Consider the following 16,327-nt stretch of genomic DNA (forward strand, 5'->3'; position numbering starts at 1 on the left):
AAAAAGAAATGAAAATCTTGTGAAAGAATTGTTGTAAAAACAAATTACGTTTGTAGGCCGTGCAACCTTTGCAATAATACATTAGTCAATTCATTCATAAGTGAATTTTTTTTTTGCATTTCCGGAAACTCAGCTAAATGTAACGTGATGTTAAGTTTTGGTCATGTTTGATAATGACTTAGTTGCCACACTTGTGATTGCCGTTGCTCACTGTTGTTTCAAGCGTTGCTCACCGACTGTGTGAACGCTCAGACCCGTGGAAAATTAGAGGGAACATTGTCTATGAAACCCTGATAACTTTCAAATTATACTCTGATACTAAAAACCACAATGGCCGAGAAAATTATGTTAACTGTCATTGCCGGTAAACCCGTGTGTCTTATTTGTGGAGATTTTGTGGAGATTTGGAGAATTTGTATATATATATATATATATATATATATATATATACAGGACTGTCTCAGAAAATTAGAATATTGTGATAAAGTTCTTTATTTTCTGTAATGCAATTAAAAAAACAAAAATGTCATACATTCTGGATTCATTACACATCAACTGAACTGTTTCAAGCCTTTTATTATTTAAATATTGCTGAATTTGGCTTACAGCTTAAGAAAACTCAAAAATCTCAAAATATTAGAATATCATGAAAAAGTATAAAGTAGGCTATTCAACTAATCACCTGAATCATCTAATTAACTCGAAACACCTTGCGAGGGTTTCCTGAGCCTTAAAAACACTCAGCTTGGTTCAGTAAACTAAATCACAAGTATGGGGAAGACTGCTGATCTGACTGCTGTCCAGAGGACCATCATTGATACGCTCCATCAGGAGGGTAAGACACAAAAAGAAATTTCTCAAAGAGCAGGCTGTTCACAGAGTGCAGTTTCAAAGCATATCCACAAAAAGTCTGTTGGAAGGGAAAAATGTGGCCGGAAACGCTGCACAACCAAGAGAGATGACCGCAGCCTTAACAAAGTTGTGAAGAAGAGTTGCTTCCAGAATTTGGGGGAGCTTCAAAGACAGTGGGCTGAAGCTGGAGTCCAGGTATCAAAAGCCACAGTTCACAGACATGTCCGGGAAATGGGCTACAATAGCCGTATTCCCATGGTCAAGCCACTTCTGAACTCAAGACAACGGAAGAAGCGTCTGACTTGGGCTATGGAGAAGAAGCACTGGACAGTTGCAGAGTGGTCCAAAGTCCTCTTTTCAGACAAAAGCGAGTTCTGCATTTCATTTGGAAGTCAAGGCGCCAGAGTCTGGAGAAAGGCTGGAGAGGAGCAAAATCCAAGTTGCTTGAAATCCAGTGTGAAGTTCCCACAGTCAGCAATGGTTTGGGGAGCCATGTCCGCTGCTGGTGTTGGTCCACTGTGTTTCATCAAGTCCAGAGTAAATGCAACTGTGTACCAAGAGATTTTAGAGCACTACATGCTTCCATCTGCTGAAAAGCTCTATGGAGATGAGGATTTCATTTTCCAGCATGATCTGGCACCTGCCCACAGTGCCAAAACCACCAGTAACTGGTGCACTGACCATGGCATCACTGTCCTTGATTGGCCTGCTAATTCCCCTGACCTGAACCCCATCGAGAATTTGTGGGGTATAGTTAAGAAGAAGATGAAAGACACCAGACCTACAAATGCAAATGAGCTGAAGGCCGCTATCGAAGCATCCTGGGCATCAATAGCACCTCAGCAATGCCACAGGCTGATTGCCTCCATGCCTCGCCGGATTGATGCAGTAATCCGTGCAAAAGGATTCCCAACCGAGTACTGAGTGCATCAATGGACATTTTCAAATGTTTGATTTAGTTTTGCTGTTATAAAATTATTTTTTTACTTGGTCTGAGGAAGTATTCTAATATTTTGAGATAGGATTTTTGAGTATTTTTCAGCTGTAAGCCAAAATCAGCAATATTTAAATAATAAAAGGCTTGAAATAGTTCAGTTGATGTGTAATGAATCCAGAATGTATGACATTTTTGTTTTTTTAATTGCATTACAGAAAATAAAGAACTTTATCACAATATTCTAATTTTCTGAGACAGTCCTGTAAACAAGTCATGTTTATTTGTATATGTATGTATGTATGTATGTATGTATGTATATTTATGTATGTACTGTATATATATATGTATGTATATATATGTATGTATATTGGAGGTTTTGGTAAGACTCAAGTTTTGTCCATAACTGAACCTACTAACATTTATTAACCCGAGTTACACAAAGAAATAGAAAGTTTTTAGATTTATTTTTTTTTGCAATTGAATGCCTGCAGATTAGTGTCGCATGGGCATCTTAGCTGGAAAACAGGTGAGACAATAGCTTGGAAGCCTTACATGGTACCTTGACAAATTTGATCACCATCTGAAAAACTAAACATTGTATTTTGCATATTTTTCTAAGGGTTAGGTGTTTCCAAAAGTGGCCATTTGGAGACAACTAGTTTTCGACACTCAAATTTTTGCACATTTGTATTTTGTTTTGTCATTTTTAGAAATAAGGGTGTCAAAAATAAATATGATTTGACTTTTAGTTTTTTTCTAGCTAACTATCAAGCTCCCTTTTAGTTTTTTTCTAGCTAACTATCAAGCTTCCATTTTAGCTATTTAGCAGGCCATTTAGCTATTGTTTTGTTGTTGTTCCTTTATCTTCTTGTTCTCTTTTATCCTTACTGTTAATATGTGATACTGGAGTGCCATGCCCAATTTCGTTGTCACAATATGTTCAAACCATTTTGTAACAATGACAATAAAGGTATATTCTATTCTATTCTATCCTATGTTGCTATTTCAGAAATACATATCAAACTGAAAGCCCCTTGTGCTAATTAATAACAAAAAGTAACTTGACACTTGAAAAAGGTTGGAGACCCCTGTCCCGAAAGGCTGTTAGTGTCTGAATAACACTAAATATGATGGTTTTATTACCTGTTCCAGCATCTGAATGGTTCCTGCTTGCTCATCAAGCTCTTCTTCCTGGTCTTTCACCTTTGCCTCCATGTCACGAAGCTGCTTTCTTATCTATTAATTCAACAGATGTTTAAACAATTGAAATAAAACACAGATTTTACAACATTGCTAGATAGAGATTATTTTCCTTTCGTAAATTCAACAAAGCTGTAAGACAGTGTTTTCAACTCGTGAGTGGGAGCCAAAAGAGGGTCGCGGGCCTTTGCAAAATAATGCTAAGAAGAAGAAAAAAATTAAGGGGGCAATTAGACTCTTTAACAGTCGATGGCCTCAATTCCCTGCTCAATCTCTTCTATCTGTTCAATTAAACCAAATTTCAGTTTATTGTGATTTTGTTTTATTTCTTTTTTCTGTCCATAATAATGGGTCCAAAGGAAATTAGTGATAACGGAAAGAAAAATGGGATACAGTGACAAGAACTATCGAGTTAAGAAGAAAAGGATTATGAAATACAGAAAAAGTACATTTTCTGCTATTGAAGTGCTGCTGGAAGGTACGGTAAATGGTTTAAAAATCTTATATTTGTAGCTGTTCACCAGGATATAAATTTGCATTGACAACATTATTAAAAAAATTGTTGATGTTTAGGTACACGCTATTTTAAATTTAATTTAGTATGTGAATTTTATAAAGCAGTTTTAAGGAGTCACTTATACTTATATACAAGTATTTATATACAAGTTTTACATATATACAGTGGCTTGCGAAACTATTTGCCCCCCCTTGAACTTTTGCCACATTTCAGACTTTTAACAAAGATATAAAACTGGAATTTCTTGTGAAGCATCAACAATAAGTGGGACACAATCATGAAGTGGAACGCACTTTATTGGATATTTTAAACTTTTTTAATAAATAAAAAATAAAAACGTGGATGTGCAAAATTATTCAGCCCCATTAAGTTAATACCTTGTAACGCCACATTTTGCTGCGCTTACACCTGCAAGTCGCTTGGGGTATGTCTCTATCAGTTTTGCACATCAAAAACTAATATTTTTGCCCATTACTCCTTTCAAAACAGCTCAGTAGTTTTCAGTTCTTTCCACAGATTATCAATTGGATTGAGGTCTGGACTTTGACTTGGCCATTCTAACACCTTGATATGTTTTTGGTGAACCATTCCATTGTAGCTTTTGCTTTATGTTTTGGATCTTTGTCTTGTTGGAAGACAAATCTCCGTCTCAGTCTCAGGTCTTTTGCGGACACATCAGGTTTTCTTCCAGAATGGTCCTGTATTTGGGTGCATTCGTCTTCCCATCAATTTTAACCATCTTCCCTGTCCCTGCTGAAGAAAAGCGGGCCCAAACCATGATGCTGCCACAACCATGTTTGACTGTGAGGATGGTGTGTTGAGGGTAATGAGCTGTGCTGCTTTTACGCCAAACATAACGACTTGCATTGTTGGCAAAAAGTTCGATATTGGTCTCATCTGACCAGAACACCTTCTTACACAAGTTTGGTGTGTCTCTCAGGTGGCTTGTGACAAACTTTAAACGAAACTTTGTATGCATATTTGAAGAAATTGCTTCCTTCTTGCCATTCTTCTATAAAGGCCAGATTTGTGCAGTATATGAATGATTTTTGTCCTATGGACTGATTCTCCCACCTCAGCAGTTCATCCAGCGTGATCATGGGCCTCTTGCCTGCATCAGTTTTCTCCTTGTATTAGCTGAAAGTTTGGGGCGACGGCCCGATCTTGGTAGATTTGCAGTGGTCTGATACTCGTTCCATTTCAATATTATTGTTCGTACAGTGCTCCTTGGTATGTTTAAAGCTTGGAAAATCTTTGTGTATCCAAAGTCGGCTTTAAGCTTCTTCACAAGAGTAAGGACCTGCCTGGTGTGTTCCTCGTTCTTCATGATGGTCTCTGCGCTTCAAACAGACCTCTGAGACAATAAAGTCAAGTCATGTTTATTTGTATAGCCCTTAATCACAAATACTCTCAAAGGGCTGCACAGATTAAAAACTATTGCAAACAACCGACTATTATGACACCATCCCCTTATATTTTCAACATAAAATATAGGTTATTCATATGCTATAGAATAGAAGTGTGTTTTAAACTTAGATTTACCGGTCTACTTGTGACTCCAAGAGCCAAGAAGTCTGCAGGCTCGAGAGCGTTCTCCATCCGGGCCCCGGTGTTATGGAATGCCCTGCCTTCGGAGATAACATCTGCAACCTCAATGGAAGTTTTTAAATCGAGGCTTAAGACACACTTCTATTCCAAAGCTTATGATTGATTTCCACCTCATATTCTGTATTGTCCTGTCTTTTTCCGACTGACTGCCTGGTGGTGATACGAAGGAGAAGGACGATTTGAGATGAGTCAGCAGACCAGCGTCTGACCTGAAGCATGTCAACCCCTGCATTTACCAGCTGGCAGAGATGGGAAGCTGCGTCGTGGCCGTCATAGACTTTCTGGACTAGTTTACAGGCTTGGGGCGTCGTTGCTGTCATGCACTTTCCGGACATTTTCAACATCTTACCTAGTGTTTACTATTTGGTGTACAGTAATTAGTTGTAATTGCTTCAGCAAGGCACGACTACATTGCCAAGTGCTGTAAGCACAGGGCAATGTAGTAGTCCTTGCAAGGGGCCCTTGAGACGAAAAAAAGTCCCCATCCGCTCTAATGTATTTTGAGTGTCTCCCATCCGGAATACATGGGCCCATTCAATATAATGGGGAGCCATGGTAAACAAGGCTTTTCCCAAGGGTAGTCATAGGAACCAGGGACTGTCCAGGGTGGCTTAGGGGGCCCAACCCCACATTACTTTTAACATGAGTAAATGGTGAATTCCAAAGAGTGTATGTTAGCGATAGGATGCTAACAGCTATGTGCGCCAATATCAAATTGTTGGGCTGGCATAGCCAGCCCAAATATTAGCACAAGCTAGCTGTAAACACTGTTGGTGATTAGTTGTGCCAGCCCAAGTATTAGCGCAAGCTAGCTGTAAACACTGTCAGCAATGCTAACTTCTTCATAGTAAAAGATTTTGGTAATGGCTATATTTTAACGACTTCATATTTACAAAGTATACTAATGGCTTCATGTTAATGGGTTATGCTAACCGTTGCATATTAAAAAGTGATGCTAAGGGCTAAATGCTAACGTTTTCATGCAAAAATTTTTTGGTAATGGCTATATTTTGACGAATTCATATTTACAATTTATGCTAATGGCCTCATGTTGATGAGTTATGCTAATGGATACATGCTAAAAAGTGATGCTAACGGCTCAATGCTAACTGTTTCATGCTAAAAAAATTGGTAATGGCTATATTTTAACGACTTCATATTTACAAATTATTCTAATGGCCTCGTGTTAATGAGTTATGCTAACAGATACTTTCTAAAAAGTGATGCTAATGGCCACCCCACAGAACCAAGTAGAAACATCTCCCTGAACTAAAAACTTTATGCTAACTCATAATGCTAACAACCTGGGTTATATATACATACCGGGATCATCTTCCAGATCAATCACAACTCTTACAATTGCCGCGGGAATTGTCTAGTGCTAATTGTGATTCACCCTGGTCAATCCTGGAAAGGGGATTACCACATGTGAGGTCCTTTCTCAATGTTTCTTTTTTTTCCTCACGCTGAGGTTTCTGAGTTTTTCCTTGCCCACATGCTGGTTTAAGATCAGGTAATTGTGCAATTGTGTAATTGTAATCCTGTGCAGTTCTTTGAGACATTTTTGTGATTAAGGGCTATATAAATAAATGTGACTTGACTTCACTTGAATTTAAACATTTCCACTGAGGTTGCAGATCGAATCTCAGGGGGAAAAGCATTCCACAGCACCGGGGAAGGTGCATTTATACAGAGACTTGATTACACACAGGTGGATTCAATTTATCATCGTTAGTCATTTAAATAAACATAGAATCATTCAGAGATCCTCACTAAACTTCTGGACAGAGTTTGCTGCATTGAAAGTAGAGGGGCTAAATAATTTTGCACACCCATATTTTCGTTTTTTATTTGTTAAAAAAGTTTAAAATATCCAATAAAGTGTTTTCTACTTCATGATTGTGTCCCACTTATTGTTGATTATTCACAAGAAATTACAGTTTTATATCTTGATGTTTGAAGTCTGATATGTGGCAAAAGGTCACAAAGTTCAAGGGGGCCAAATTGTTTTGTGTGTGTGTGTGTCCCGACGGATCACCACCTTATCGTGGTGGGGCACTTTGTGCGTCTCCATGACCCCTAGAGCTATGTCGGCGGGAGTCTCGTACTCCTGGCAGGGTTACCCAAGCCGAACAGGTCGAAGGGTAAAGTCCAGACTAAGAGTGATCCCAGAAGCTGGTGGCGGCACGCTTTGAGGCGGTTTTCCCACAGGCCGGGATGGCAGCCGCCTGCAGTTGTAGGAAGATGCCGGCCGTCTAGGGTCCCCCTTGCCACTGGAACCATCTTCTTTACAATCAAGATAGTGGCGTTGGGGAAAGCGCACCCCTTACGCCACTTTAAAAACCATCATTGCGCAGGTATCCTCTTTTACCTGAGTCTCCGACCACAAAAGTCTGGCGGCGATGGAGTATCCAGTGACGGGAGAAGGTTTGAATGAGCTGGATGCTCTTAGCTGGACCTCTGCACGTCAGCGGCACAGGGCAAGGGTCGTTAGCAGCTGGGATTGAGTGGCAGCTGTTTCCGGCAGACCCCTGTGCTTCTGAGCAGCACTATTTAGTGGCCGCACTGCTCACCCCAATTGGGGAAAGGCCTAGAAAAAGTGGCCTAAAGATTGCCCACTCAGCACAGTACCCGGACAGGAAACCGCGCCTGTCGGGAGATTCCACTATGCGGTCGAAAAACAATAGCATTTAGAATTGCAGCATTGAACATAAGGACACTCCTGGATACCAGTCTGGACAGACCACAGCGCAGAACAGCACTCATTGCCAACGAACTGAAGCGATATAATGTGTATGTGGCAGCGCTCAGCGAGACCAGACTCCTTGAGGAAGGCTTATTCAATGAAGAGGGGGAGGGTTATACATTCTTTTGGAAGGGATACCCCATGGGCGGACACCATCTTCACGGAGTTGGTTTTGCAATTAAGAACACCCTACTGCTGAAGCTCACAGAGTCACCAGTGGGTGTCAGTGAAAGACTAATGACTCTTCACATCCCACTTGCAAAATGCAGACATGTCACATTAGTTAGTGCCTATGCACCAACACTGCCATCGAATGATGAAGAGAAGGATCGCTTCTACCAGGCACTCGATGACATCCTCAGTCACATCCCGAGGAATGACAAAATCATGCTGCTTGGTGATTTCAATGCAAGAGTCGGAAAGAACTTGCAAAACTGGAATGGTGTGATTGGTGCCCATGGCATTGGAAAAGTTAATTCCAATGGCATGAGACTTCTTAGTCTGTGCGCGGAACATAACCTTACCATCACAAACACCATCTTCCAACAAAAGAATAAATATAAGGCATCCTGGATGCATCCCAGGTCCAAACACTGGCACCTGATCGACTACGCGATCGTAAGGAGGGCTGACCTGAAGGACGTGCTCATTACAAGAGCTATGCGTGGGGCAGACTGTTGGACCGACCACCGCATGATTCTGACAAAGGTCAGAATGCATGTCCGGCCCGTAGCACGTCAGGATGGTTCAAAGAGGAAGACACTCAACTGTGCCAAACTCTCCAGTAGCGACACGCTTGACAACTTCTGTTGCTCTCTAGCTGAGAGGCTGGCAAACATTGAGCAGCTGGTCATGTCAGAGGCTGGGATGGATGAGAAGTGGACCTATATATCTACCACCCTTTTTGACACTGCAGCCCAAACCGTTGGTTTTAAAACTAAAAACACCAGGACTGGTTTGACCAGAATGCCGGAGAGATCTCAACCCTCCTGGACAGAAAGCACAAGGCGCACAGAGCCACCCTGAACAACCCACAATCTCAATTCCATAAAAAGCTATGGCAAGCCCTTCGTTCCGAGGCCCAGAGAACTCTCAGAAAACTGCAAGATGAGTCGTGGATCTCAAAAGCCAATGAAAACCAGTCTCACGCTGATAGAAGCGATATGCACAGTTTCTATGATGCAGTAAAAACCATCTATGGCCCCAGAAACTGCTCCCTGGCACCTGTTAGATCTGCTGATGGAACATCTCTAATCAAGGATCAGGCTATGATAGTGGAGCGGTGGACTGAGCATTTCAACACCCTGCTCAACCAGCCAACCCCAGTGGACCCAACTGTCCTTTCAGAGCTCCCTGAACATCCTACATTGCCAGACCTTGACCTCCCGCCAACTTTCAATGAAATCTGCATGCAGTCAAAACCCTGAAAAACAATAAATCCCCTGGACCTGACAACATCCCAGCTGAACTTCTCAAGGTAGGAGGCTACCTCTGTACACGGACACTGTTTCAATACATTTCAGAGGTGTGGAGACGAGAGTGACCATCTTCAAGAATAAAGGAGATAAATCCATCTGCTCCAACAGTAGGGGTATCTCTTTGTTGGCCACTGTTGGAAAGGTCCTTGCCAAGGTCATGCTCCGCAGACTCATCTCCAAAATATCGGAACGCGTCATCCCAGAGTCACAGTGTGGTTTTCGAAAGGACAGGGGAACAGTCGATATGATCTTTGTGACACTTCAGCTCCAAGAGAAATGCCGGGAGCAGCACAAGGACTTGTTCATCGCCTTTGTCGATCTCTCAAAGGCATTTGACACAGTGAACAGGGACCTACTGTGGCAAGTCCTGAAGAGATTTGGGTGTCCACCCAAGTTTCTCAACATTCTTGCACAGTTCCATTCAGGGATGACGGCCAGAGTGGTAGTTGGAAGACACAGCTCAGAGCCCTTTGGCTTTGAAACTAGAGTGAGGCAAGGCTGTGTGCTGGCTCCAGTTCTCAACATCTTCCTCGTCTCTGTTACAACACTGCTACGTAGAAGGATGGAGAAGCAGGCTGGAGTTACCATCAACTTGAGGGTTGATGGTAACCTGTTTAACATCAGGAGGCTACAGGCAACTACCAAACTGACTTCAGAGACCATCATTGAGCTACAGTATGCTGATGACTGTGCCCTGGTTGCCCATACACCGGAGGCTCTGCAAAACATTCGCTCGGCAGCTGTAACTGCATACACCAGAATGGGACTGACAATCAACACCCAGAAGACAGAGGTACTCTGTCAGTCCAGTGCTGACCTCTTACCAAACCCAATAATCCTCACTGCAGCAGGGCAACACCTGCTCATGGTGCCCACCTTCAAATATCTGGGGAGCATAGTGTCTGACACCTGCTCATTGGATGATGAGATCCAGAGCCGTCTCAAGCAAGCATCAGCATCTTTTGGTCGACTAAGGAGAAGGGTCTTTCAAAACAACAACCTTAGACTCCACACCAAAATGCTGGTCTACAGAGCTGTATGCATCACTACATTACTGTATGGATGTGAGGCATGGACTATCTACAGCCGCCATCTGAAAAGCCTCGAGACCTTCCATGTAAGATGTCTTCAGAAGATCCTTGACATCACATGGAGGGACAGAGTGCCGCACACAGAGGTGTTGGAGAGGGCAGGCAGCTGCAGCATGGAATCCATTATGGCCCAACGCCAACTCAGGTGGCTGGGGCATGTTGTTCGAATGCCCAGCCACAGACTGCCACGCCGTATCTTCTATGGTCAGTTACATCTAGGCCAACGCAGTGCTGGTGGGCAGAAGAAGCGGTTCAAAGACCAAATGAAGAACATCCTGAAGAGATGTTGGATAAACCCCTCCTCACTGGAGGAACTTGCTTCCTGCCGAGACCTCTGGCGCTCCCACTGCTCACAGGGAGTGGATTACATGGAGGAACAGCGCATGCAACACCGTGCAGCAAAGCGTGCCAAGAGACATGCTCGCCAGGCCACCCCTGCTTCCCCCAGCACCCCCTTCACATGCTCTGTCTGTAACCGCATCTGTGGATCCAGGATCGGACTGTTCAAACATCAGCAGACTCACAATTAAAAGAAGATGGTCATCATCGAATCGATGGACAACCCCAAGCAAGCCAAGCAGTGTGTGTGTGTGTGTGTGTACTTGAAGTTCTTTTAGTTTTGTCGGTCATTTTGTTTTTTAAAAAAGTGACGTTATTCTAATATCTCAGATTTAAACTGCACAATCCTTTCATTGGATAAATCTGAGAAGTGAATTTTTTTTCCTGATTTGGGTCGCAGCTTGTCATCAGGTTGGAATAGTGGACCCTGAATCAGACCAGTTGAGAACCAGTTCCGTAAGATATTATGTACAGGTCTTTCGCAAACATTTGGGATAAAGTTGATATTTTTCCTAAGTGTGATGATAAAAGGTTAATATATTTTAGAATATATGACAAGTTAACTCTACACACCTGCAAAAGATTCCTAGGCTGTTGAAAACTCCCAGTCTGGATCATTACTCAAAACCGCAATCATGGGTAACACTGCTGACCAGAAGGCCACCATTGACACCCTCAAGCAAGAAGGTCAGACACAAAAAGAAATCTCGGCGCGAATAGGCTGTTGCCGGAGTGATGTATCAAGGCACCTCAGTGGGAAGTCATTGGGAAGAAAAAAAAGTGTGGCAGAAAACTAGAACAATCAGAAAAAGGTGACTGAGGAAGCAGTGAACTGAGTCTGGAGTAGAAGCATCCATAGCCAGAATGTACAGGCATGTGCAGGACATGGGCTACAGGTGCCACAATCCCCAGGTCAAGCCACTTTTGAAACAGAAAATGTGGCAGAAACAGAAAAGAAGACAGAGAAACAACACTTGACTGTACTTTTTTCCCAAAAATCAATGTGCCAGAGTATGGAGGAAGACTGGGGAGAAGGAAATGCCAAAATGCCTGAAGCCAGTGTCAAGTGCCGAAAGTCAGTGACGGTCTGGGGCGCTATGTCAGCTGCTGGTGTTGGTGCATTGGGTTTTATCAAGGGCAAAGTCAATGCAGGAAAATTTGGAGCACTTCATGCTTCAATTTGCTGAAAAGCTTTGTGGAGATGAAGATTTTATTTTTCAGCACGTCCTGGCACCTGTTTACAGTGCCAAAACCACTGGTAAATGGTTTACTGACCATGGTGTTAATGTGCTCAATTGGCCTGCCAACTATCATGACCTGAACCCCATAGAGGATCTGTTGAATAATGTGAAGAGGAAGTTAAGGGCATGAGCTTAAGAACACTATTGAAGCATCCTGGGCCTCCATTACACCTCAGCAGTACTACAGGCTGATTGCCTCCATGCTACGCCCAAATGAAGCAGTCATTTCTGCAAAAAGATTCCCGACCAAGTATTATATGTCGAAGTGTCCTCAGGCAAGACACTGAATCCCTAATGCCCACGATAGCAGGTTGCCTTGCATGGCTGAGGTTGCTATCGGTTAGTTAGTGTGTAAAAGGAAAAAGTGTGAAACACATTGTAAAGCGCTATGGGAGGTCTTCATTTACTTGAAAAGCGCTGCATAAATGCAGAACATTCCATTCCATTGAGTGAATAACTGAACATAATACTTGGTCAAGAATCTTTTTGCATAAATGACTGCTTCAATGTGGCGTGGCATGGAGGGATGAGAAGACCTACTGAGAAACATGGCATCAATTTCAACCATTTACAAGCACATCACCCAAAATCCGAACTCTTTTTAACCTTTGAAAATACAACAATATAATTCGAGCATATTCGAGTATTTTAAGCACCTTTACAAACTGGACTACATGACATGATTTTTTTTTTGTAGAAGACAATACATATTTGTTTATTGCATTGTGCTCAATATAAAAGGGGAAAAAAAAACCTTGGCCAGCGATGCTTCATCTTTGGACTCTTGGGAGTTGAGATCCTGCAGCTCTGCCTCTAGTTGGTCTAATTTGAGATTTAGTGCACACACTTCCAAGTCCTTGTCCTTTGGCACCAGACAGACAAGAGAAGACTGTCAGTAGGTTAACATAAAGAACATTACAAGAAAGGAAATCCTACAAATGATAAATGGAATTGTAAAAATAATCGTAAAGCTTCTTTGCACAGCACATTTTTCATAAAAAATTACACAAAGAGAGCTATAAAAACATTAGATGTTTAAAAGTCCTTTTTAAAGGCAGATGATTATATATTATATATAGATCAGGGGTCTTTTTTTGAGTACAGCTGGCTCTGAGATAAAATGGGGCTGCTGTGATCTTCTGTGAGTCATTCCACTTTTGGTATATGAAGCCAAAGCGTTGTAGTGAACCAACAGTGTAGTCCAGAATATATAGGGGAAAATGCCAACTACAGTTTACAGTCACAGTGTTACACCAACAGACCCAGTTTTGGCTGTACGTCGCTATGGAATCTAAAATGTAGACGTTCATTAAACAATATAAGTTCACTTTTGAGACACTTTGCGATGAAAACCCTCAGAACAATCTGCAAACACTTAAAAACACCAGCCAAGAACTCAAAGCAATTTGATTGGGTGAGTGGATCTCTCCACGGATACCATTAATGTTTTTCAACATCGACAACTAATTGTCTCCTTACTTTACAGTACAAAAGAATTCCCCGAAAACAAAATACATCATTTATTTTCCATTCTTCTATTTTTTTAAATTTGAAAATCACAACAAGGGGCAGCATATGCTTGTATACAGTAATGCCTTGTTTTCGTGGGGGTTGCGTTTAAAAAACATCCGGTGATAGTCAAATCCTGCAAAGTAGAAACCATTATGTACTTAGTTATTTACTACTTAAGGACAAGACCCCTTCACAGTCATGCTGCACGATTTTGGAAAAAAAAATTGCGATCTTTCAAGCCAGAATTGCAATTTCGATGCGATATTCGATTGTAAAAGATAAGACAATTTTCGGTGCTAGGTTTTTTTTTTGTGATAATTTTAACATAGCGAGCAGTGTTTCCTAAAGAATTTTGTGAGACCCTGGGCACGGGGTCTCAAGCATGCAGCACAGGGGCCAATTGCAGCCCGCAGGATGATCGTTTGAAACACCCACAGTAATATGAAAGTTTAAAGGGACAATTTTATTATTAGCACCTCCAAGTGGTAGAAAAAAAAAATCATTAAAAAGAACATTGAATATTGATTTAGTATAATCCAAAATAATCCCCAAAATCTGATATAATCTATTTTTTAAACTTGCAATATATAAAAATTTGCATTTATTTCACATAACATGAGTTATTGTCAGCCATCTTGCTGGGTAACTGAAAACTTCAAAAAGGCTGGGCAAATGAAAAAAATGGGAGGTAAAATTATGCATTTATATCACCAAGTCTCCATAGTATTTATTCTTCCTTGCACTACAATCTATATTTGAGCACAATGGAATGTTTTTAATTCAGAGCTTTTATTGATTTTCTTGAAAACCTGATTTGGCCCAGTTTTACCTGGACCCTACCCCAGAAAAGTGCAAGGAATCAAATGGACAGAACCATTTCAAGGCAGTGGAGTATTCTTGACTCTGCATTGTTCAGGTATTTGTTTTATTTTCCATTAAAAAAAACAAAAAAACACATTTTTTTATCATATTTAAGCCTATCCTGTCCTTAAACAAAAGTGAATTTAAAAAAATGCTACTATTTTGGAAGGTGCTCGTTTTAAATTTGGGCGTGCTTGACACCCACGAATACAGGCTCTTTATGCCCATGGGTAAAAGTTCACTGGATAGTGAAAGGACGCCATGGGAATTGCACCCTTCATAAAATAAAAGTACATACTAGACTTTATAAAAATAAATAAATAACTCACTATCAGTGTACTATGTACTATCAAATCATAATTTCAAAATCTCGTCGTTTTACTGCACAGTTGTATGGATTAAGGACACAACCACTTTCCTTTACATTATACCTTTGCCGCCATCATGTAGACATTATGTCCGACAGAAACTGTCTAGTCAGACAGAAACCATTTATTTTTCCGGTACCAAACTTTTTTGAAAAAGCATAAAAGACACGCATGTGGTTCCAAAGCAAGGTTAGCGGGTTGAGAAGTTCAACTTTGTTGGCGATAGAAAGCATCTTCCTCTGCCTTTGGCTGCTTTTGTAGACCTATAACAGGGGTCTGAAACTCAATTGAGTTGAGGGCCAACAGTGTAGGAGAAAATGTAGGTTCGATAATCTTTTAAGTCTTCTTTCGTGATTGAATTAAGTACATCGGGAACCAGCCATGAGGGGGAGCCTTTTATTTCGTCATCCCAAAAGAACTCAGAGAACTCCAGACATAACAATGCTTTTATAGCTTCAGTTTGCGTACAACCCAAAAGGCGGCCCTAGTCCTCAGTAATCAACAAGGAAGATGCTGTCGTACCCTTATTAGGACATGTTGTTCGCCTCAGTTTGCTCAGAGAGTCCTTGAAGAAGGGCCTTGCAGGTCTCATGCCCTTTTAGGGAAACTCAACTGTCTTGCCAAGGATCTTCTCGAATGATGTCAACATTCCCTCACTACTGTAAGCAATGTAAGCAAGTCTTTCTACATTTCTAAATGTATGCAACTCTATTCTACAAATGCAAGTCTATTTTCCACAACAACAGAACCAGGGTCAGGTTGAGGTTGGGCCAAAATTGGGTTTTCGATATTCAACTGTTCTCAAATATATATATTTTTAAAATTGCAACACACAATAAGATTATAAATAAAAAACATTGAAAAATTAAAATGAAAGTTAATGAATAATAAAGAGCAAATAAGGCTAGCACAAAAATGACTACCACATTCCTCTTGTTCACATGTTATATTTATTCCTCTTGTTCACATGTTTTATTTTTTCTCCTTTCTTTTATACAAACAAAAACTGAAAAGTTACATTTGCCCAGTTTAAATAACTCAGAACTTTGGAAAGGATGGAACGACTGCGCCCCCTTTTGGGCAGTTCCCGGACGAACTAATACGCCATGTACCATAATGAAATTTGATAACATGAAGTTTTTAATGTCATTAAAACTTTCAAGGATATGTATTGATTGAATAATGTTCTCACCGTATATAATTATGCCGATTGGAATGACATTCTCAAGTACAGAACATTACGCAAATTTCTCAGTTCTTTGGCTTTCTAACAAGTTTAGCAATTTCAAACACCGTCAGCCGAACCTCGTGGTATCAGATATCTGAGACCACTCCCAAAGAGGCATGATCTGGTCGAGCGTCCCTGGTCCATATAAAAAAAGTAGCTGAAATATATCCTGCCCTCACTTTTTTCCTGCCTGGCTGGTTCGTCTCGCACGACCGGCACTTGGTGCGTTTAAGCAGGCCTGCACTGCGGCCTTGAGATCAGCTCCTGGGCCATATGTTGAGACAATCCGGAGCACCAGACCAAATCTCTCCACGGCGGCAAATAAGGTGACGGCTTCAAATTCAACTCC

At 41.2% G+C, this 16,327-nt stretch overlaps 1 protein-coding gene across 4 annotated transcripts in view; it reads right to left on the reverse strand.

The window, feature by feature from the left end:
- The window catches only part of myo18ab (myosin XVIIIA b), a 297,356-nt gene that overhangs the window by 80,692 nt on the left and 200,337 nt on the right, over positions 1-16,327 (reverse strand). For all 4 annotated transcript variants that reach the window (XM_088345491.1, XM_088345490.1, XM_088345488.1 and 1 more), the window contains exons 30-31: positions 12,764-12,871; positions 2,933-3,025 (exon numbers count right to left, since the gene is read on the reverse strand). In XM_088345491.1, the coding sequence (XP_088201617.1) occupies positions 2,933-3,025; positions 12,764-12,871 (201 nt within the window). The remainder of the gene's footprint in view (positions 1-2,932; positions 3,026-12,763; positions 12,872-16,327) is intronic.

The sequence above is a fragment of the Urocampus carinirostris genome, chromosome 10 (assembly GCF_059441175.1).
Source record: "Urocampus carinirostris isolate Australia breed hairy pipefish chromosome 10, RoL_Ucar_1.0, whole genome shotgun sequence".
Lineage (NCBI taxonomy): Eukaryota > Metazoa > Chordata > Actinopteri > Syngnathiformes > Syngnathidae > Urocampus > Urocampus carinirostris.